Below are 20,708 nucleotides of genomic sequence, written 5' to 3'. Positions count from 1 at the left end.
GTGCTCCCCAGTATTATCCCATGAACTGGCGGACACGGTTCTAAAAACTGCAATGCCTGAGGAAACGCTTATGAAATGGCTTGAACTCGCACGAGAATTCCAAAGGTCAGGGGAAAGAGATTGTAGATAAGGGAGCAACTGGAGAAGGTCAGAGGGTGACAAAGCTCAACCCCCTCAGACGAGCCAACGGTGGCGTGAGAACCACATGGAGCACCGAGATGGACACACATCCGGAAGTTTCCCTTTGAAGACGGAAACTGCTCACGGGCTGCAGGAAAGCTAATTCACCACGTGCAAACTCCTCTGGCTCTCGCTGCTCGCCCGCCCCTGTTTTCCACAGAAAGAAGAGACTCAAAGAAGCTGTCTTCTAAATGTGTATCACCGTTTATTGTAGTTTGCATTTGGAATCGAACAGAGGACATTGTCTGTGGAGCGGGGCAAAAAGGAAAAGAAAAAAAGGATGCTTTTGTAGACTTAATTTCTTCAAAACACTTTATGGTTTCAAATCCTTTTTTACCCCAAAGGAAATTCGAGAATTCAAGTATGTTAAGTAGGGAGCGGTAATACAAAAGCTCTTGTGTTTCTGTGTGTGTGTGTGGGTGTGTGTGCCTGTGTGTTTTTACAAGCAGACGTACCTCCCGTTCCTTGCACCCCTTTTTTGCTTTGGTAAGGCCAAGCCCCAAAGGACACACCACCATACATACACAGGACACCCCTGCCTTGGGCTCACAGACTTGGGAGTCCGGGAACTTGCGTTCCCTCCGAGGATACCTGGGAAGGTCGAGGTGTCACGGAGCATTCAAGCACCGCCCCCACCCCCCCCACTGAGCCCCGTGACGAGCATCCCGACAGACGGAGACACCCCCTGCCAGCTGTGGCTGCGCCCTTGGTTCCTAAGAGAAGGCTCGTGACAAGGACTAAAGTGACAGGACTCTCTTCATTTTGCTTAAAATAAAAAAAAATTTAAAGGGACATTTCAAAAGAAAAAAAAAATAAGAACTGAAATTCAAATTCTGAAAATATCTTGCCTTTTTTATTAATCATGTCATCTAACACCAATTAAAAAAACAAATATGTGAATATGATATAAAAATACGACCCCAGGATTAACACTTTGTTGCAGGCACAGTTATCTCACAGAATATATGTTTGGAGGGCCAGGGAGAGGGATTTATTTTTTGTTTTTGCTTCTCATAAAAAAATCCACAGCAGTGCAAGTAGGGTCGGGAAGGGGGCGGGGGGAAGATTCTTTAGCAGCAAAATGTCCAAGGTTCTCTAATCACAATCAAATCAGTGGATGTTGGATTTAGGGGGGAAAGAACGGAGGGGGTGCGGCCCAGGCCCATTCGTCATCCATCACCGAAACGCTTCCGCCGCCGAAGCCCCGGTCGTGACGGACGAAAGGCGCCTCTCGTTGCGCGGGCAGTCGGTCGTCACGTGTGTCCCTCGGGCTTCTGACCGTGTCTGTCGCTTAAATATATGTACAGGAATCGGGCTCCTCTCCTCGTTCGTGTCCGTCCAGGTGGCCACCGTGCGGTCGCTGTGGGTGGGCTCTCGGTGGACGCGCCGCGCCCGGCCCCCGCGTGCGAAGGGCCCCGCGCCGCCCACGCGGCCCCTGCTCGCCTCGCTGGCCTCGGCTGCCCCCGGCAGAGGGCGGCAGGGGGACGGTCTAGTGGTCACTGTTCTGTTTCTCCCTCATCCAGGCGTGGATCTGCTCTTTCAGCTCCGGCACTGAGGAAAGAGCGGGGAAGGTTAAAGCCTCGGGGGGGGGGGGGGGGGGGGGGCGGGGGGGGGGGGGGGGGCAGCGGGCTCTTCCCGAGAGAGGCCGCTGTCGTCTACACAAATGGAAGGACAAGGCCATTCGTTCAAGGCCTTTCATTCGCTCAGTGAAATGGAGACGGAAGAAGAAAGTGGACGTGAGAAGAACCAGACTTCTGGAAAACAGAGCAGAGAATGTTTCGCGTCTTTCCCGTTAAGCGCCATAAACCACAGAGTTCCCGGATCTGAGCAGCTCCCCCCTTGGAGCCCTCACTGACGCGGGTGCCGCCCCCCCGCCCCCCCGTACCTGGTTCCAGCATGCTCTCGGTCAGCGTCTGCCGGTTGAAGGGGTCGGTGGGGGAGTTCAGCAGGTGCCGCAGGATGATGGAGCGGTCCATGATGGTGCCCGAGGGCAGCCGCACCGGGTCGGTCATCAGGGTGTCCATCAGAGGGTCTGAAGAGACAAGGAGAAGCACACGGTCACCCAACAATAGGATCCGCAACTGAAAACCGCAGCAAAACCAGGCCCCTCCTGGCAGTGGAAGATAAAACACGTATCCACGGCAATGGCAATCCCACGGCCCGGCAGGGCCCCCACGTTCCGTGGGCAGTCAGCACGCCAGTGCACGTGCCACCCTGTGGTGTGGGGGAAGGCAGCCTCCCTCAGCCACTGCTGGCAGGGGCCTGGAGGAGAAGTGTGGGCCCGGCCCAGCGGCAGCGAGGACGGCGGGCTGGACCCCTCGTCTGGGCTTCTCAGCATTCTGGGAAAACGCCAGCCCTCACCCGCAAAGGCCAGGCTGACTGACGTTAGAATGCTGTCAGTCGTTGCCTGGTTTGAAATCGGGCTGAAGAACTTCTTTCCCTCTTAACTTACAACAGGAACTACACACAGGCAAATGTAATTTCGGACAGAGCCTCAAAAAAGCAACCACAGCACACCATTGAAAAGCTGAAAGCAAGCCCTGGCTGGCGTAGCTCAGTGGATTGAGCGCGGGCTGAGAACCAAAGCATCACAGGTTCGATTCCCAGTCAGGGCACATGCCTGGGTTGCAGGCCATAACCCCCAGCAACCGCACATTGATGTTTCTCTCTTTCTCCCTCCCTTCCCTCGCTAAATAAATAAGTAAATAAGTAAATAAATAAAAATAAAATCTCAACAAAAAAAAGGCTGAAAGCACAGAATGTCCCCTCTCTCTTCTTTTTTAAAGGTTTGATTTATTTAACTTTAGAGAGAGGGGAGAGAACCATGGGTGTGAGGGAGACACGTCGCTCAGTCGCCTCTTGCAGGCGCCCCGACCGGGGGCTGGACGGGCAGCCGAGGCCCGTGCCCCGACCAGGAACCCACCGGTGACCCTCGGCTTTCTGGAGGGACGCCCAAGCGGGCCGCACCGGCCAGGGCGCAACGTCCTCTTTGGACATTAGCTGGCTCCAGGTAAGCCCAAGCACAGGGCTCGGACGGAGAAGGGCGGCCACTCGCCTCGGAACTCGTCCGGCGCGTCGCTGTAGTCGACCTCGGCGCGCGCGTTCCGGGCCACGATCTCCTCCACCTTCTCGGCGAGCAGCCTGAACTTCTCTATCGCGATGGTGGACTTGATCCCAGCCTTCCGCATCTTCGAGATGACTTCCTCGAACAGCTCCTTGCTGTAGGACCTCTGTGGGCGAGGAGAGACAGCGTGAGACCTAAGTGCAGTTTAAGGGGGGAAAGGCGAGCCGCGGAAAATACCGGAAGGGTGATCTATTGATGTACCTTTCTAAAAATAGTCCTAAGGTTACGATGCACACGCGTGTGTGTATATATAAACACACACACAGACTGGAACAACACACACCACGCTGTGCAAGGTCACTACCTCTGGGGAGGGCTTCAGGATTGGGGCAAATGAGTGGAATTTAAAAATGTCTGAATTATTTTTACAGCAAACACGTATTTTAAAACTTAAATATGAATGAGAAGGAAATCCAGTCTGTCTCAGCCCTCGCCAGGCACCGTGCTGTGGCGGCGCGAGAGGAGGTGGAAGTTTCAGCTCTTTCCCCAAAGGAAGCGCGAGACCCACCCGTGGGGGCGGGGGGGGGGGGTCCGTGATCGGATGCCCCCAGACCCTCCGGCTCTCTCGGTGAACACCACGACCGGCCAGGCGCTCTGACGACCGGAGTGGACACGGACACGCCTCCGAGGGCGCAGGGCATGGTCCAGGGGACACAAACCCACCACGGACCCCGACACACCTGGACTTGAACCCTGGCTCTGCCACCTGCCCGCTGGGCGGGCTCAGGCAAACCCCTCCCTCGGCTGAGCCGTTCCCTCAGGGTAAAAGGCACCGGATTCACAGCAACCACTGCTGCTGCAAATGGTCAAAATGTGTCCGGACTTGCATTCACAGCAAAAACACTGGCCACTGACCACTGCAGCGACGATGATGCAAACAGAGGAAGAGAGTGACGACCCGTGAGCCCCCAACCTGTGACCAGTCGGTCACTTCTACCCGAGAATCTGCACCGACACCTGTGCGTACGGCAATGAAGGAACAGAAATTCACCTCAGCACCTCCTTCTCCGAGGGACCTGCACTCCAAGTCCTCACCCGGCCTCCTCCTTTCTCTCCGTAACACCAGCCTCTGAAGAGGAGCACACGGCCACGCCCCTTGTTAAGTCCCTGCAACTGAGGGGACAGGGGACGGAAGGGCAAAGGGCTGGCCCGGCGCCTGGCCTGGCCACGACCCTAGAAGCCACCTGCTGCTACCTGGAGAAGTTCGGAGAGCCGTGGCTGTAGTTTCCTGGAACTAAACCACCACACGATTCACCGAACACTTCATCTGGTGCCCACTCTAATGAGCCACCATCCCACCCCCTTGGGAAGGGGCACAGGGGATAAGTGGCCGAGGGGTTGTATGAAGATGCCGACGGGGCAAACCCAAAACGTTTTATACAGGGAATGACTGCAGCATGCGTGCTGCTGTAGACACTGCTGAGGCCATTTCTCCTTGAACTTCGGGGCGTTCCAATAATCACAATCGTTTGTACGAGAAGAAACGGCACGCTGGTTACACTGCACCTTACAGCCTGCAGGCCCCCGGGCACCAGCCTGGTGTCCACTCCAGGTTCCCTGCCGGCCCACCCGGCTGCTTCCTCCCTCACCAGCAGGTGCGCTCTCTTCCCCCTGCCAGCCGGGCCGGGCCGGGAGGGGAGGGGAAAACACGAACCACCCAATTTGAAACACTGGCGAAGGACCGGAACAGACATTTCTCCAAAGAAGGCACACGAATGGCCAACACGCAGGTGAAAAGATGCGCCACAGCCTCTGCCTTTAGGGAAATGCAAATCGAAACCGCAGTGACGCGCCGCCCCACCCCCACTAGCCTCCCACTAGCGTGCCTATTCAAAACACGGAACAGAAGAGCAAGCACCGCTGGGGACGCAGAGAAGCCGACTTCAGAACCCTTACACCAGCAGTCCCCAGTGTTTTTGGCAACAGGGGTCGGTTTTGTGGAAGACAGTTTTCCAAGGACATGGGGGGGTGTGCAAGGGGGGGAGATGGTTTCAGGATGATTCGAGCGTTTCACACTTATTGTGTACTTTACTTATGTTGCTATTACATTATAATGTATAATGAAATAATTACACAGCGCACCACATGCTAGGGTTAGCAGGCGGGCCTACGACAACTCTGACTGAGACAGGCACACCGCATGGGAAAGAGGCGGGACAGAAGCGGTAAATGAAACAGTGGGCAGGCCACGCGCGGTCTAAAACAGGTGTCGGATTCTGACTTAAAGCTGGCCGCCAGATGCAGCTGTACCACTGAAGCACATCGATCCACTTGCCACTGTAAAGCCCGCCGCCAGATGCAGCCTAACTGTCACCTGCCCCTCACTGGTGGGGCTCTGATACGAGTTTGTAAGCAACTGATTCGTTATGGTCTCTGTGCACTGAGACCTCTCTGTAATGACGGTCTGTGTCTGTAGCCCTCCCCAGCGCTGGCATCGCGCCCCAGCTCCGCCTCAGACCACCAGGCATTAGAGTCTCTCAAGGAGCGTGCAACCTAGATCCCTTGTACACAACCTAGGTCCGTCATAGGTAGGGTTCGCGCTCCTACAGAACGTGTACCCCGCTGATCTGCTGGTTGACAGGGGGTGGAGCTCGGGTGGTGATGAGGAGCGGCAGTAAATACAGGTGAAGCTTTGCTGGATCCCCGCCCGCCCGCTGCTCACCTGCTGCTGTAAGGCCCAGCTCCAGACAAGCCCTGGACAGGCAGCGGTCTGGTTCTTGGCCTGGGGGTTGGGGACTCCTGCCTCTCACGTTACCAGTGGGACCGTCAATTGGTGCAGCCAGCGCGGGACACAGTTTGCAGCTCCTCCAAGGCTAAACGCAGAATTACCGTGACTCAGCGATTCTCCTCCCCAGCATACACCCGAAAGAACTGAAAATGGGTGTTCGAACAAGTGCTCTTCACGACCATTCACAGGAGCCCCATCTGCAATGGCTGAAGGATGGAAACAGCCCAAAATCCATGGTGCACGGGTAAACCATGTTCCGCCCAGGTAATGAGATACCATTTGGCCACAAAAAGGAATGAAATGCTGAAACACATGCGACCACATGGGTGAACCTCACAAACGTGACGTGAGGTGAAAAAAGTCAGACACAAAAGGCAACGTGACTTGTGATTCCATTTATATGAAATGTCCAACCCAGACAGGAGGCAGACCGGGGCGGGGTGAGGGCCGGACGGACAGAGACTGCTGAACTGGCATAGCATTTCCTCTTGTTGGCGATAAAACGTTTGGAACTAGACAAAGGTCATTGTTGCCCAACATGTGACTGCACCAAATGCCACCAAACTGTGCAGTTAAAAAAAAACGATTTTATTTATTTATTTTTAGAGAGAGGGGAAGGGAGGGAGAAAGAGAGGGAGAGAAACATCACTGTGTGGTTGCCTCTCACGCGCCCCCCACTCGGGATCCAGCCTGCAACCCAGGCATGTGCCCTGACTGGGAATCGAACCAGTAACTCTTTGGTTTGCAGGCTGGTGCTCAGTCCTCTGAGCCACACCAGCCAGGGCCAAACTGTACACTGTAAACTGGTTAATTTGATGTTATGTGGATTCCGACAGACCCTTTACTGTTTTTCTTGAAACAGCTCCAGGAACCTCGGAGTGCAGTCCGTTCATGGAATGGGGTCTGCCTGTGGAGGCACAGCCCCACGTGGTCCCCGACGCAGCTGGCTGAGTCCCCCTAAGACCTCCCCACCCTGGGCTCTCTGGGCTGGCACCTCCAGTCACCTCTTCTGGACACTTGCTCTCAGCCTCTCTGCGGAGCAGGGGGAGAGGTCTCTCAGCCTCTCTCCTTGAACAGCTACCATTCTCATCTTCCTTTGTCCTCCCAGGAAAACAAGGCGCACCAGACCAAGCCAAAGCAAACAAGACCAGCGCCCCCGAAGGAGAAAATGAGCTTCTACTCTCTGTCTTCTGAGGCTATCTAGCCTCTGCCCTTCTCCTCCCACCCCTAAAGCCCTCTTCCAAAACAATCACGTCATCTGGGCCCTGATCGGCTTACAGCGCCAGCAGCGGACACGCCCGGCAGGACAGACGGCGCACTGTCAGAGGAGCACACCCGACTGGCCGCGTGTCCTCCTCCCCCGAGTAGCTGGCACCGCGTGTGTCTGCTCACAGGTTCGGAAGAGCAGGCCCCGCAGACGCCCGAGAAGACTGGGGTGTCACGGCAGAAACCGCCGCCCCTGACTCAGGCCTGGTGCCGCCACCCACCGGGACCTCCAGGCTGTGCAGACGTCCGGCTGGTCGCCGAGGAAAGGCGGCTGGCAGCACTCCTCCGTCACCCACTTGGCTGCCACCGTCTCACACGGGGTGTGCTGTGTTCGCTCCCGCTGCAAACGGTGTCACGTTAGTGACTTGTGAAGTGGCTGCCGCAGGAAGACGGGGCAGGAGAAGCAGGGACCCGCTAAGTGACTTCCAAGGCTCTCACGACAAAACCGGGAGAGTCCCTCGGGGCTCTGCACAGCCCACCTCCGGCAGGAGCCCGGGTCCCGCAGCTGCCTGCTGCCCACCTCGATGGGCGGCCCCGCTGTGGCCAGGGAGCGTCTCCTTCTCCTCCCCCGCACCGCAGGCTGCCGCTCCTCTTCCAGCCACACGGGAGTAGTCTTCCACGGTGGGGGCTAGAGAGACGCTTCGGCATCTCCCCCAAGTAACTGCAGACCCTAACCCCGTCCTTGACCACGAATGACCTCCGATGGGAAAACTGCTTCAGACGTGTGTGTTTTTCACTGCAGGCACTTACTTTGTCGAGACCACATCAGTTGCTTATGTCCCAAAGTTCCTACACTTCCCCTATGGGAATCTTTGGATGAAGTATGGGTAAAGAACCTTCTAGAACGTCTACCGATGGTTAACCTGAGATGTAGTAACAGCGTGAACAAAGACGGAGAAACAGAAGCCTGCATGGAGCTCTGGGGCGTTTCAAGCGGAGCGCGGTCAGGCTGGGGAGACGGGCTCAGGGCACGCGTCCTGCCTCCACTCGTCCCTGCCTCACACATGCTCCTTCATCTCTCTGTGCCTCCTTCTAAAACGAGGACTCTACCTGAACCTGTGTCCTGGGATGTTGTGAGCATTAAATGAGTGAAAACACGAAAAGTGGTTAGAACTCGGTGCCCAGCTAACGAACAGCAGCTGTTTCACGTTCCCGTGACGCAGGACAGAGAACGCAGAGGGAGGGGACGCCCCGCGGGAGATGCTGGCCCGTCCAGAAGCGAGGCTGGACGGGCGGCCTGCACTGGACTGGCAGCTGTGGCAACGAGCACACAAGTGGCCGAGACCAAGGGGACACGGGGGGAGGAGAGGGGAGAGTGACGAGACAGTCACCCGAGGCCCGAGGTCCGAGACTAGAAAGACCACAAACACACGGCGGCTCTGCAGCCGGGGACCCGGGAAGAAGGCGTGGATTCCCTGGGAAAGGGGGGGCCCTCAGCACGGCCCCGAGGCCAGAACCCCCCCGGAGCCCAGAGCTGGGCCCAGGAGCCCAAGCTTGCCGTCGCGCCCGAAGGAGAACCCCGTTTTATCTCCATCCACCGCAGACGGGCTCCCCTGGCCACCGTGGTCGAGATTCCCACCTACGGTGCTGAAACTTCCCCACACTGCATTTTGAAAAGTATCCTTGATTTCAAGCGAGAAAACCCAGGAACAGATGGCTACACAACGGCACAGTCCTGCCCGGGACACGAGCGCGGGCAGCCCTGGCCGCCCAGGGCGGCAGCCTGGGCCCCGCCGCCCGCCCTCCGAAGCGCCGCTCCCTCGGCACTGACCTGGTCGTCGGCGATGGCTTTGGCGAACCGCGCGCAGTCCAGCTGCAGGTAAATATCTGTCAGTTGGTCCAACAGCTTCTTTGGTTCAAAGCCATACTTCTCCGGGTTTTCAACTTTCAGGTCACGGCACTTGGGCCCACAGAGTTGCTGGAGGTTAAAGTTCAGCATCGCAGCCAATCGGGGTCCAAGTTCCTAGGAAATCACAGGATAATGGGACAATGCATGCTGTTGAGACAAGGGACAAGGACCAAAACCCCCATTACAGCAGAGGGACAGGAGTGGGCAGGGTTAATCTTGAAAGGATTTCTTGTACGTGCCGTGTGTACTATAAGCTGAAGAAAAACGTTGTATTAAAAAATTCTTTTACTCCCATTTCTAATCCAATAATTCTAATACTTAATAGACTGTTGCAGGTCGATGGAATATTTGTCAGTACCAAGAAGAGGCAACCTTTTTAATAAAGTCACGCTTTTAATTATAAAAACAAGGGTCACTCTAAATTTGCAAGAAACAGGTAAAGGAGGGAAAATTATTCATAAGTTCCATCATAACACAAGTCACGAAAGTTTCTGAGTACGCTCTTTCAGCCACCACTGTACGCATTACTTTTGTATAAGTTTCAAAGGTCCCTGCCAGTTCAGACAGCACACCATACAATTTATGTCTGAGTAATTTTAAATCTGGCCGGTGAGACAAAGCAAAGTTAGATGAAACAGCCAGAAAAGGACTCCAGGGCAGCAGCCCCACGAGATGGCAGGCTGTAAGCGAGCCGGGAAGGGAAGAGCTGGCTGGGAGAGCACAGGAGGGAGCCCGGGCCGGGGAAGCAGTTGAGAAGGCTTCCCTTCCCTTGCAGGGTTTTCATGAAAGTTAGGCACTGGATTTATACAAAGGCCAACCTCAACTCAGCTTTGCAGGAACCTACTTTTGCACAAAGCACTCCTGCACTGAATTAGGAATTTGTGGATTAAGGGAGTGACAAGGAGAGGACGGAGCTGGTCATCTGTTTTCCTTTCACGCGGGAGGGAAAAAGTCCTGTGTCCAGGCGGGCACGGCAGAGGCTGGGGCGGGAGATGGCGGCCGCGGCGTGCTGCCTGCTCCCGTCTACACCCAGGCCTTGGGGAAAATATCAATTCTCATCGACGTGAAAAGATTAGACGTAGCTTTCAATAACTTCCTCTAAGCAACGAAGAATTTAGAGCTGCATATGGGCTTCATAGTAATTTAGTCTTAAATAGCTTTTACGTTTCCTACTTTCTGACAGTCAACTGGCGCTGCCCTTGGGGTCACGGAACTCGACCTCTCACGCGGCAAGAACAGCGCCTGGCAAACGACTCGCCGCAGGCCCTGCTGCCCGGTGCCTGTTCCTGTAAACGGCAGCCACACGCACACTCAGTGCTGTCTGTGCATGTGCTTTGGCACGGCAAGGTCTCCCAGGCAAGACGGTGTGGCCCACAAGCCGGCCTGGTCACTGCCTGGGCTTCACAGGTGGAGCTGAAAGAAAGTCCACGTGCAACCCTCTGAGGGAGGCGAGTGTCTGGACCACCGCGTTGGAACAGCTGCAGGGTCCGATGCTTTCCATGGTGAGCTCCGTGCGGTTTCCCGTTCCGCTGGGCTCGCACAGAAGGGAGTTTATGGAGAGACTCGCAGCGGAAGGGGGAGGGGAGGAGCCTCGTCTCCCGAGTGGAACACAGGCCAGGGTGTGGCGATAACGCAGCAGGGAGAGTGAATACGGGAGCTGGAGGGAAGGCGTGTAGGGTGCAATTACACTCCGTTGTAAACGTGTCTCCACTCAGGCAGCTAACGACTCAAGCTGCTCAGTCCCCTTCCTCGCTCCCCCCCCCACCTGTGTCTCGGCCACGCCCTAAAGCCTCCATACTGCACTATTGTGCTACCGTGTGTGTGTGTGGGGGCGGGGCGTGGGCAGGGCTCAGCGGCAGCACAGCAGAGACCCTCAGTTCTGTCGCTCAGCCTTGACCTCAGAAACGCGACCCGGGTTTTATGGATCATGTCAAGGCCAAACTTTCTAACAACCTTTGCTCTATCATAAACCCTAATTGGGGCTCTCATGAAACTTTGGCCTCTCGAGTGTGACAAAGCTATATCTAAGATAAACAAAGATCTTACACATCATCAGTTACTTTTGCTTAATGTTCTATAGTTTCCAATGGATGTTACCTTCCTTTCCCTATAAATAAAATGCAGGAATCAACAATGAGATAAAAACATGGCACAGCTTCAGGGTTAATACCCAGAGTGCTGTCCAAGCACAGAGTGAATTGCACTAACCTGAGGCGACCGTTTGCAGATTTCGGCCTAACCACAGTGCCGTGGCTGCGAGCCTAGCTGGGAGCCAAATCAGTAACAAAACTCCACTGATCAGAGACCGTGACGCCGAAACGCCCAGGATTTCGGCAACTCTATTTAGTTACGGGTGACAGAATCGGAACGTGGAACCCCAGAGACAGAACGAACACCCCGAGGGTCTACTCACGGGTCGGAGGAACGGCTTCTGGACCTGCTTCGTGAGGATATGGAACATGTCCACGGTTTCGGTGGCCAGGGCGAGGTAGGAGCGCGAGACTCGCTCGTCCTGAGCCAGCTGGGACTGGCGGGCCTGCTGCTGATCCTGGGGAAACCGGGCAGACGCCAAGCAAACGTCAGGGCTAGCCGTCAGCTCGCCAGCATGCCCCGCGCAACGGAGAAACACGGTCAGCGCGTCGGCGGGAAGGCGGCTCACAGAGCCCGGCCGCTCGGGGAGGGGCAGAGCAACCCGCGGCGGCGAATTCTCCAGACCGCTGAAGTCCACCCCTCCTGGCGTCAGAACCCTTCGGGACGGTGACAAGGTGACCCTGGCACACTATTCGACTTACAGGAGGCTCAGTGTGCCCCCTGTGACGAAAGGAGTCCCTGTCAGCCTCCACGCAGGGTGAAACAAGTGACGCTCACGCCGTGTCCTAGTGTGCGCTGGTGCCGACCAAGGACAGTCCACTCCCCCCAGCAGCAGTTTTTACGGAGTTGTCCTTACTTGAGAAACGTGCAGCGTGGTACTGAGGCCTGTGGGTTTTGCCCCTGTACCCAGTGCCTGTCACTTGCTAAGCCTTTGAATGTCGTCTTTCCACACTGCGAGGCGATCGCCCCTTCAGCTGTCTGCACGCTTGCCTCTGCTGGCACGGTCCCCTCCTTCCGTTCAGACACAGGCGAGGCAACAAGAGGACAAGGTGTGTCTGACCCGTGGGCAGAGGAAGGGGAACACTGAGTGCTCTGAGACGGACAGAATACAGAAACGCCGGCGGAGAGAGTCTTACACCTGGGGGGGGGGGGGGGGGGGGGGGGGGGGGCTAGAAGTGCCGAAGTGCGAGTGAGCGCCCCTGGGTGGGCGCCCTCCGAGGGCCTGCTGGGCGGAGATGCTGCACCATGCCTGGGGGCCTGCCCACTGCCCCTCGGTCAAGAACGGCCCGCAGGACGGAAGGCCGAGCCCGGGGAGACGCACCAACAGCAAGGTGGGAAGTGCCTCAGTGCATCAGTGCGCACGAGCCGGCCCTCCTACAGGTCAGCCCCGCCCCTGGGCGCTGGAGGCGGAGAAGAGGACGTGACCCACGAGGCCCCCGCCCTCACGGAGCTCAGGGAGGGCGACAGGCAGGGAGCAGACACACACCCGGACAGACACACAGGTCGGACAGGGACGAAGGAATGAACCAGGGAGGGAGAGGAGTGTGCTGGGGTCAGGACATGCTATTCCAGCAAGGAACGGGAAGGCCTCTCCCTGGGGAGGTGACATCTGAGTGGGTATCCGAAGGAAGTGAGTCAGCAGAAACCTGGGGGAAGAGGCGCCAGGAGGAGGGAACAGCCAGGGCAAAGGCTTGGCTTGCGGCGAAGAGCCCGCAGTGCGGCTGGGTGCCGAGTGACGGGGAAGGTGGGGGGCTGGGCACCGCTGCGCCCTCCAGGCCACCCTCCAACTCGGGACCTGACGGATGAGAAGGGGAGCCTGGGAGGACTCTGAGAGGAGCGGGGATGGTGAGCAGGCAGAGATTTTACCACCACGGCCTGGTACGTAGGCAGGTGGGCAAGGGTGGTGGCTGAGACCAGAGAGGGGGAACTGCAGTAACCAGACCGGAGATGGCAGTGGCTGGGACTCGGGGGAAGAGACCACATATGGGTGTGCTTTAAGAGAGAGCCCAAAGGTTCTGCGAAGAGGGGAGGAGTCAAGGAAGACGCCCCAGTGCTGAGCCAGAGCCGCAGTGGGCGACAGCGGCCGCTTCCTGAGCGCGGCAGGCCTGGCGGACGGCGCCAGGGCTCCGGTCTGGGCCGGTGACGTGCGAGGGCCCCTCCCACCACCCGGGGGGGAGAGGCTCGGCAGCAGTTGGTCATGGAGCAGGAGGGCACTGAGCTGGGGAGACACGCTCCGAGTCTCCAGAGCGCAGACTTCTAAAGCCTCGGAGCAGACGGAATCGCCCGGCAGTGACCCTCAACAGGGCACCAGGCCCCATCACGGGCATCGAGTGGACGTGAGCCAGAGACGCTAAACGTCCTGCAGCGTACGGACAGTCGCTCACAGTAAAAACCAGTATCGTGTCGTAACTCTACTGCACTCGAGGCGCAGACCAGCACCCTCGCTGCGGAACACTGACACGGGGAGCAGGTGTGGAGGGAGGAAGGAGGCCTGAGGGCCGGGCCCCGGGGCTCGGAGGGCAGCGGGAGCCGAGGAGCAGGTGGGAGGTGCAAGGCAGGAAGGGACTCTGAAGTCAAACAGAAGTGATTTCCGAAATGGCACTTGCTGGGGTGATTTATGCCCCTTTCCCGTCCATTAACACAGCCCAGAATCAATACTAGCTGTTCGGTCGTCTCAGGCCAATGCTTTTAAGCACCGACTGTGAACAAGATAACGTGCAGGGGCCCGTGCCCAGCACCCACGGCACAATACGGGCTGGTCCGGGAAAAGCCTGTGCAGCGGGTGCTACCCGGGTGGAGACAAAGGTGAGGCTTTGCAGCTGCACCCGCTGACCAGGGAACGTTTGGACGAGACCTTCCCCAAAGGCCGGGCGGTTTCAGCTCAGGGGTAACAGACAGGAGGAGCCAGGGGCGCCCTCCACGCGGGGCGCCCTTCTCTGGGCCAGTCCTGAGCCATGAACTGGCTGGCCTTCCAGGGTCCCTCCTCACAGCTCTCCCGCAAAGGAGGAGCAACCCGACTTGCGGACAAGGACACAGAGATGGGAGAACTTTCGGTGGGAGGCAGCGTCAGTTCTCCAGCCCGGACGCCCTGGGCTCCGCAGCTGGGGGGCCCCCAGCGAGGCCTCACCGGCTGCCCTGCCGCAGCACGCTGTGTGAGTGCCTGGGGCCGGTCCAGACCAGAGCTGACTGTCTGCAGAGGGGGGCAGCTCAGGAGGGTGTGTCAGAGCCGAGGCGGGGGGGGGGGCCTCAGGGGATGGGAGCAGCGGGAGGGAGGTTTTGGAGACACAGGAGCCAAAGATCAAGGTGTGTTTGGAAATGGGTGTGGGGGCGGTGGGCAGGATGGCACCCAGTGGGTATCCATAGTGTGCAGGGAGGGAGAAAGAGGACCGTAGCACCACCTCAACAGCACAAGGGAGGGGCTCAGGAGGCCAGCGTTCACGGACCCTGGGCAAAGCCTGCAGTTTAAACGTGTTGGCTGGACCAAGACATGAAATCCTCAAAGCTGCAGGCATATGTGGGATGGAAACCTTCCCTAAACGTGCTCCAGTGTCTCATGTTTAAGGTATTTTTGACACCACAGCATTAGAGGCCCAGCAATAGCTTCGTTTTCAGAACACTACTGCACGTAAAGAGAAACCAGTCCTTCCCCCTGGCCCATGAGCGCTGCTTCCGGAAAGAGGTTCTGACTCGGAGCCTCACAGCAGGAAGAGACCTGCCAGCGAGCGAAGTCGGCCTAGCTGCCAGGGGCCCCCTGACCAGCGGGGGAGCCATGCAGACGCCACGGTCACGGCGGGGCAGCGGGATCGGCACGGCTTACCCACAGAACTGGCAAAACATGTTCCCCCCGAGTGAGCAGGAAAGCCAAGATGGACCGGGAGGAGAAATCCCACCGGGATCCTGAGGGAGTCACACAGATGCCCAAAGATCACGTGGAATTTCTCGCCTAGCAGAAATTGGAGGTTTATTTCCTAGTTCCTTTCATAAATTTTAACATACTCGGATAATAAAAGTTCTCCAAGAAGCCCTTTAAAATGAAAAGGCAGAACACGTTTTCTAGACACAGCGGGAAAGACTCTGTAACTGATTTCTTAGCTTTACAGCCAGCGCTCAAGTTTTCTCCCGCCCCGGGCCTTGGAGGCCACTCCACGGACACCCGTGGGTGGAGGAACGAGGTGCTGACGGGGAGTCGGAGCCAGGCTGCAGGCCCCCGGAGGCGGCCCCCGGTGCCGCCCACCCCGCCCTGCCCCGCCCCGCACTCACCCGGGGCAGCTGCTCCCACTGCTCCTTGTTCTTCATCTCCTCCTGCACCTCGTGGATGCGCTTCAGCGACTCCAGGCTCTCGTCGAGCAGGAAGGTCGTGTCGTTGATCAGCATGTTAATGTAGCGAACGAACTGCTTCCCGGAGCTGAAAAGGCAACGAACGCGGTCACGCGTCTCCCTGAGGCCGGGTGCCACGGCAGACCCCAGAGGGGCTGCTGACCTCGGCACGACCTGAACACCCCGTGAAGGCCAAGTCTCCCCTTAGAGTCCGTTGTCCTTTTGAGTCAGTTGTGACAGGCCCATCCCAGTGCTGTGCTGGGGACACTCTGCACAACCAGCAGAGCCAACTGCTAATATTCCGGAATTTGGTGAGCAGATCCCCGTGGCAGCTTAGATTTGGCAAGAGTGGAAGCACTTACACCCCAGCAAACTGGCACGGACTGACTTCTGTCCCTCCAGAGACGCTTACCAGCACACCCCTGGCTCACTCCCTCAAAGACTCTGAGTGGAGAAAACACTCTTTCAGACCAGAAAAAAAATAGGCTTAAGTTCACCAGGATAAAAGCAAGCACCAGTAATGACTACGTGTAACAGACGAGAGGACTATGGACACAGCTATTCCCACTACAGAGAAAGGCGAGCTGAAGAAACCCAGGAAGCTGTGATACTGATAAAGCAGGCTGCTGGCTTACTCTACAGAGCCCGAGGCTGCCACCCAGTCCACGGCTGGCCCGCACCTCACGCTGGAGTGGAGGGACACGCGGGTGAGCTGAAACGGCCTGGCCCACCAGTGTTAGGCTCTGTGCGTGCCGGACTAGCGGACAGGGAGGGCGACCCTTCAGGACCTGCCGCTGTGCCACCAGGGTGGTGGGCCAGCCCAGGCCCAGGGGAAGAGAGGCTCCTGCAAGCAAGGGCAGGGGCCTGGCTCTCAGGGACACGGAAAGTTCCCGAGCCCCACGCAGATCAAGTTGTGGGCCCGCCTGGTTTCCTGAGTGCGTGCCAGGATTCCGCTGGAACATAATTCTGACTATAATAGCAGTTCATGGAAACAAAGAATTAATTTACAGTTTCCTTTGCAGAAAGCTATTTCGCAGGTGGCTACTCCACTGGTAACACGAATACTGTTGACTAGTAACCCAGTTGACAAGTGAGGGCTGGACTTGACCAAAGGTCTGACGGCTGCAAAAAAGGTCCCAGTAGACGGGACGTCTCCTGAGGAGTAATGTGACAGTACGACATTGTCATCCACTTTTTAAAATAATTTAGAGGGAGTTACTAGTGTCCAGGTTGCAGCAGGTGCTGAAATTCCAGGTAGGTAATGAGAAGTCCTTCATCGAGGTTCAGGGCCTTATATAAAGGAGGACGCTTCGGATGACAACCCCAATCTGACTGTTTCTGAACCTAGACTCCTCCTCCCACTCCTGACTCCAAAGCTTGACGTCACGTCCAAGAACACGGTAAGGTCTCGTTTTCGTCACTCTGACAACATCCTTCAACACTGTGATCACAGAAACACTGAACGCATCACCTCGGGGTGTTTATAGATTCTTTCCTTCTGTATGCCGTCCCCCAGGGATCCTGACAAACCTGAAGGCCAGCGGCATCTCGTAAACACAGACATTTCGGTAACTAGGCTCGCCCTGAGCAGGGCTGTCTGGAAAACTTAGAGGCGCTGAGGCCGAGCAGACGGTCAATAAGAGCCCAGCTGTGGAGGCTCCCAAGCAGCCCCTCTGCCTGTGATTTGCAGCAGGGCAAGCTGTGACATTGGGGGCCCGGTACTCACTTGAACTCCTCCATGAAGGTGCCATGGTGAGCTATGTTCTGCCAGAGGCTTTTAAAAATGGTGCTGATGTGATAGCGAATGGTGAACTTGTCATAGAACTCGCTGGTAGCTCCGGTATGCTCGACATCTGAAACAGACAGACAGGGGGAGTGAAGGATATAGATCCTTTCCCACCTCTTCGAAAGCGGTTAGCACTGCTACAGTGTTATTGCACAAATGCAAATCTGCACACTCAGAGCTGAAAAACCACTCGGAGTCACTGGGGTATCATCAACTCACTCAAGACCAGAGACTGAATGATCACAGGCCCCCCCGTTTTAGTTACTAATTTGTAGAAATTCCACAGCACTTCAAATGAGCATTCCTGAGCAGGAAAAAAAAAAACAGGGTTAAACTCTACGAGGGTCCACGTACCTATCAGATGTGACTACTCTTTCAAACACTTTAGCATCGGGGCATCCTCAAACACGCACCAAAACAGAGAAAGGCAGAGGAACCCCGTGAGCTCATCGCTCATCTGCAATGACCGACACCCACGTGCCTATGACAACGGAACAAGGACCAGACTTGCCCGCAAATGACAGTTTAAGCGGGAAAAATTCCTGAATTCACGACAAATTTTAAAGAAGAGGAAAAATGGGGGGGTCAAGACAGTAAGGCTTCAGAAAAAGACAAACTACAATAAGACGTTTTTTGTCGCCCCTCAAACCACAAGCGTGGCAGAGTGACACCACTGAGCGGGGGCGAGGGTCGGGGAGGCAGGCGCCACAGGTGCCGGTGGGAACGAAGGGCAGCCCGGCCTGTGCAAGGCCACCGGATGCCCACCCCTAGCCCTACCAGTTCCGTCCGAGTAAACACGCACAGGCGGACAGACAGACTCGCACGCGTTAATGCAGAAACTGGAAAGACACGGCAAAATGCTAACAGAGATTCTCTCGAGTACAGAGGTTATCAATGGTTTTACTTTTTTCTTGGTAATTTCTATATTTCCCAACAAACACACTTTTGTGATTAAAAAAGAAAATAGTTATTTAAAAATAAAAGAGCCCTGGCTGGTGTGGCTCAGTGGACTGAGTGTCAGCCTGTGAACCAAAAGGTCACCGGTTCGATTCCTGGTCAAGGCACGTGACTGGGTTGAGGGCCAGGTCCCCAGTTGGGGGCGTGCAGGAGGCAACCAAGATGTTTTTCTTGCCCATTGATGTTTCTCTCCCTCTTTCTCCCTCCCTTCCCCTCTTTCTAAAAATAAATAAAATCTTAAAAATAAAAGAAATAAGCTAATTCGCACCTACTACACAAAGACCTGAAATCACTTATGTATATTCATTAGGCCAACCTTTTCTAAAAGGTGAACTAAGTGTCACTTTATTAACTGACAGACAGATGTGTGAACTGAAGTGTGGAGAACCGATTTAGCAGTCCACAAAAGAAAGATACCCGGGCGGCGGGGGTGAGGACACAGCCTCTTATACCCTCTAAATTGCTCTTAACACCTATACTGCAGCCTGAACATGGCAGAGGCCAAGCACCTACTGTTAGCTCATTACTCATCCATACACAGCTCTCCCACCCTTTAAAAGTAAAAATTCCCTCTTAACGTTACCTCAGAGCTCCTTCAGCCCAAGTTCTAATTGCCAGTCCTCCTCCTAAGGGGCTGGGAATGAACCAGATCCCTCCATACCTGATTCCTTAAGCTACCTGGTTTCAGGGACTTCCCTCAGGCTTGCTGCCCCCGTGCCTGCCACACTGTGGCTGCGACCTACGGTCCACTCCTTCGTCTCATCTTCAATGTGGTTCCCAGGATGTCTCCTCAGAGACCTTCCCAACCACGCTTCCTAGAGGAGCGCCGTACCCTCGTCTGCACCCCCTGACTGCAAGCACCTCATTTCCTGGTGCAGGGTCAGTCTCCCAGCTACAACGTCCAATCCCCACTGGCAGGGAGCTGACACTGTCGCCGAGAGGCCCCAGCACCAAAACCTGTGCTGACACCCAGCAGCAGCCTCAGGGGCATTTGCCGCATCAGCGCCAGACGGGACTCGGGCTAACGCTGGCCTTGCAGACCAGATCAGCCCGGGGAAGAGAGGAGCCTTGAAATAAGCTTGGCCGTCAGTGTTCCTCCACGTTCTGAGCAGCCGACTTTTGAGAGCTGGTCCTGAAGGAACAGGCCACTGTGACACAAATAAAACACTCTTATTTTGAAACTGAACTTTATTTTTAAAATAAAAATTTGCCCTTAAGCATGTCCAAAGCTAGCCTGCTCTCCCTGGGGTATAAAAAAGGTGCCTGCTCCCCACCTCAAGCTGTGACGCGTCTGAGAGTCACCCACGTTCAGGGGTTGGGCAGGGATCAGAGGTCTCAGCCTGGATTTGAGGGGCGAGTGGGGGACTGTGTGGGCCGCCCCCCTCCCCCACAGGCTCTCTGGCGCCGGTCCCCTGGTAACTGTAGGAGGAACAGCGCGGCAGCCAGGAGCACCTGTGCTCAAGTCCAACTGCTGAGGGTGCTGCCACTCGTAGCTGTTGACCTTCAGCAAGCTTCTTGACCTTTCTAAGCTCCAGTTTCCTCCTGTGTAAAATGGGATATTTATAGCACCCAACATGAGGGCTGCGGTTGGGATTAAGTGAAAGGATCAGTAAATGTTCAATAAGTGGCAGCTATTATTAGCACGGGTATCATCTCTCCATGACCACGGGGGTGTCCAGGGCCAGAGGGCGCACTGCTCGGTGGCAGGAGAGAGAGAGAGAGAGAGAGAGAGAGAGAGAGAGAGAGAGAGATGCGACAACGCCCGCCCACCGGCTCCCGAGACCTCACCGGTGCGGCTCCCCCAGGCCCAGCCCTCACCGGCAAGAGGCCCAGCCCTACCCCCCCACACCCCCGTCCTTTACTCGGAAGCCACAGAGCCAGGTCCCGGGCACTGAGTACAAAATGCATTTAACTGTTTTGGTGCTAACACTAACAATACATGTTTACTGTGGAAAATTTAAAAAGTTCAGGTAACCAAAAAAAAAAAAAAAAAAAGGAAAGAAATCAATTACAACTCTACCGTTCAAAAATAACCAACACCCCAAAGGGGGAAAAACTGTGACAACTGTAACAAAATAAACGAGAATAAGAAAGATGTTAAGTAAAAAAAACTCTAAAAAGAAAAATAAAGCCTATGAATTGCTGAAAAAAATTCTTCTACACTCTTTTCTATCATATACATACGTACCAAAATGTGGTCATACTTTATATACTGTTTCATTACTTGGCATTTTCTTTACTTTTTATTACCTACCCACTTTAATGCAAATAACGTGTTATTTTTCATGGCTCATACAGATCCCACTATATGGATAAACTATAATTTATTTATCTAGCATTTTCAGGAATTTAGCTCGTTTTTAACAGTTCCACTATAATGAATTATAATACATAATGTGGCAGTGAATAT

General features: G+C 55.6%; 1 protein-coding gene across 4 annotated transcripts in view; it reads right to left on the bottom strand.

Moving 5' to 3' along the window:
- Nucleotides 1-1,011: 1,011 nt before the first annotated feature.
- UBE4B (ubiquitination factor E4B) overlaps nt 1,012-20,708 on the bottom strand; it is a 100,893-nt gene continuing 81,196 nt past the window's right edge. For all 4 annotated transcript variants that reach the window (XM_036025282.1, XM_036025283.1, XM_036025284.1 and 1 more), the window contains 7 exons: nt 17,282-17,408; nt 15,499-15,643; nt 11,561-11,695; nt 9,070-9,261; nt 3,236-3,410; nt 2,066-2,212; nt 1,012-1,731 (listed from right to left, as the gene is read on the bottom strand). In XM_036025282.1, coding sequence (XP_035881175.1) covers nt 1,670-1,731; nt 2,066-2,212; nt 3,236-3,410; nt 9,070-9,261; nt 11,561-11,695; nt 15,499-15,643; nt 17,282-17,408 — 983 coding nt within the window. In that variant the 3' untranslated portion in view covers nt 1,012-1,669. The remainder of the gene's footprint in view (nt 1,732-2,065; nt 2,213-3,235; nt 3,411-9,069; nt 9,262-11,560; nt 11,696-15,498; nt 15,644-17,281; nt 17,409-20,708) is intronic.

The sequence above is a fragment of the Phyllostomus discolor genome, chromosome 5 (assembly GCF_004126475.2).
Source record: "Phyllostomus discolor isolate MPI-MPIP mPhyDis1 chromosome 5, mPhyDis1.pri.v3, whole genome shotgun sequence".
Classification (NCBI taxonomy): Eukaryota; Metazoa; Chordata; class Mammalia; order Chiroptera; family Phyllostomidae; genus Phyllostomus; species Phyllostomus discolor.
This window is presented reverse-complemented; position numbering and strand designations above follow the sequence as displayed.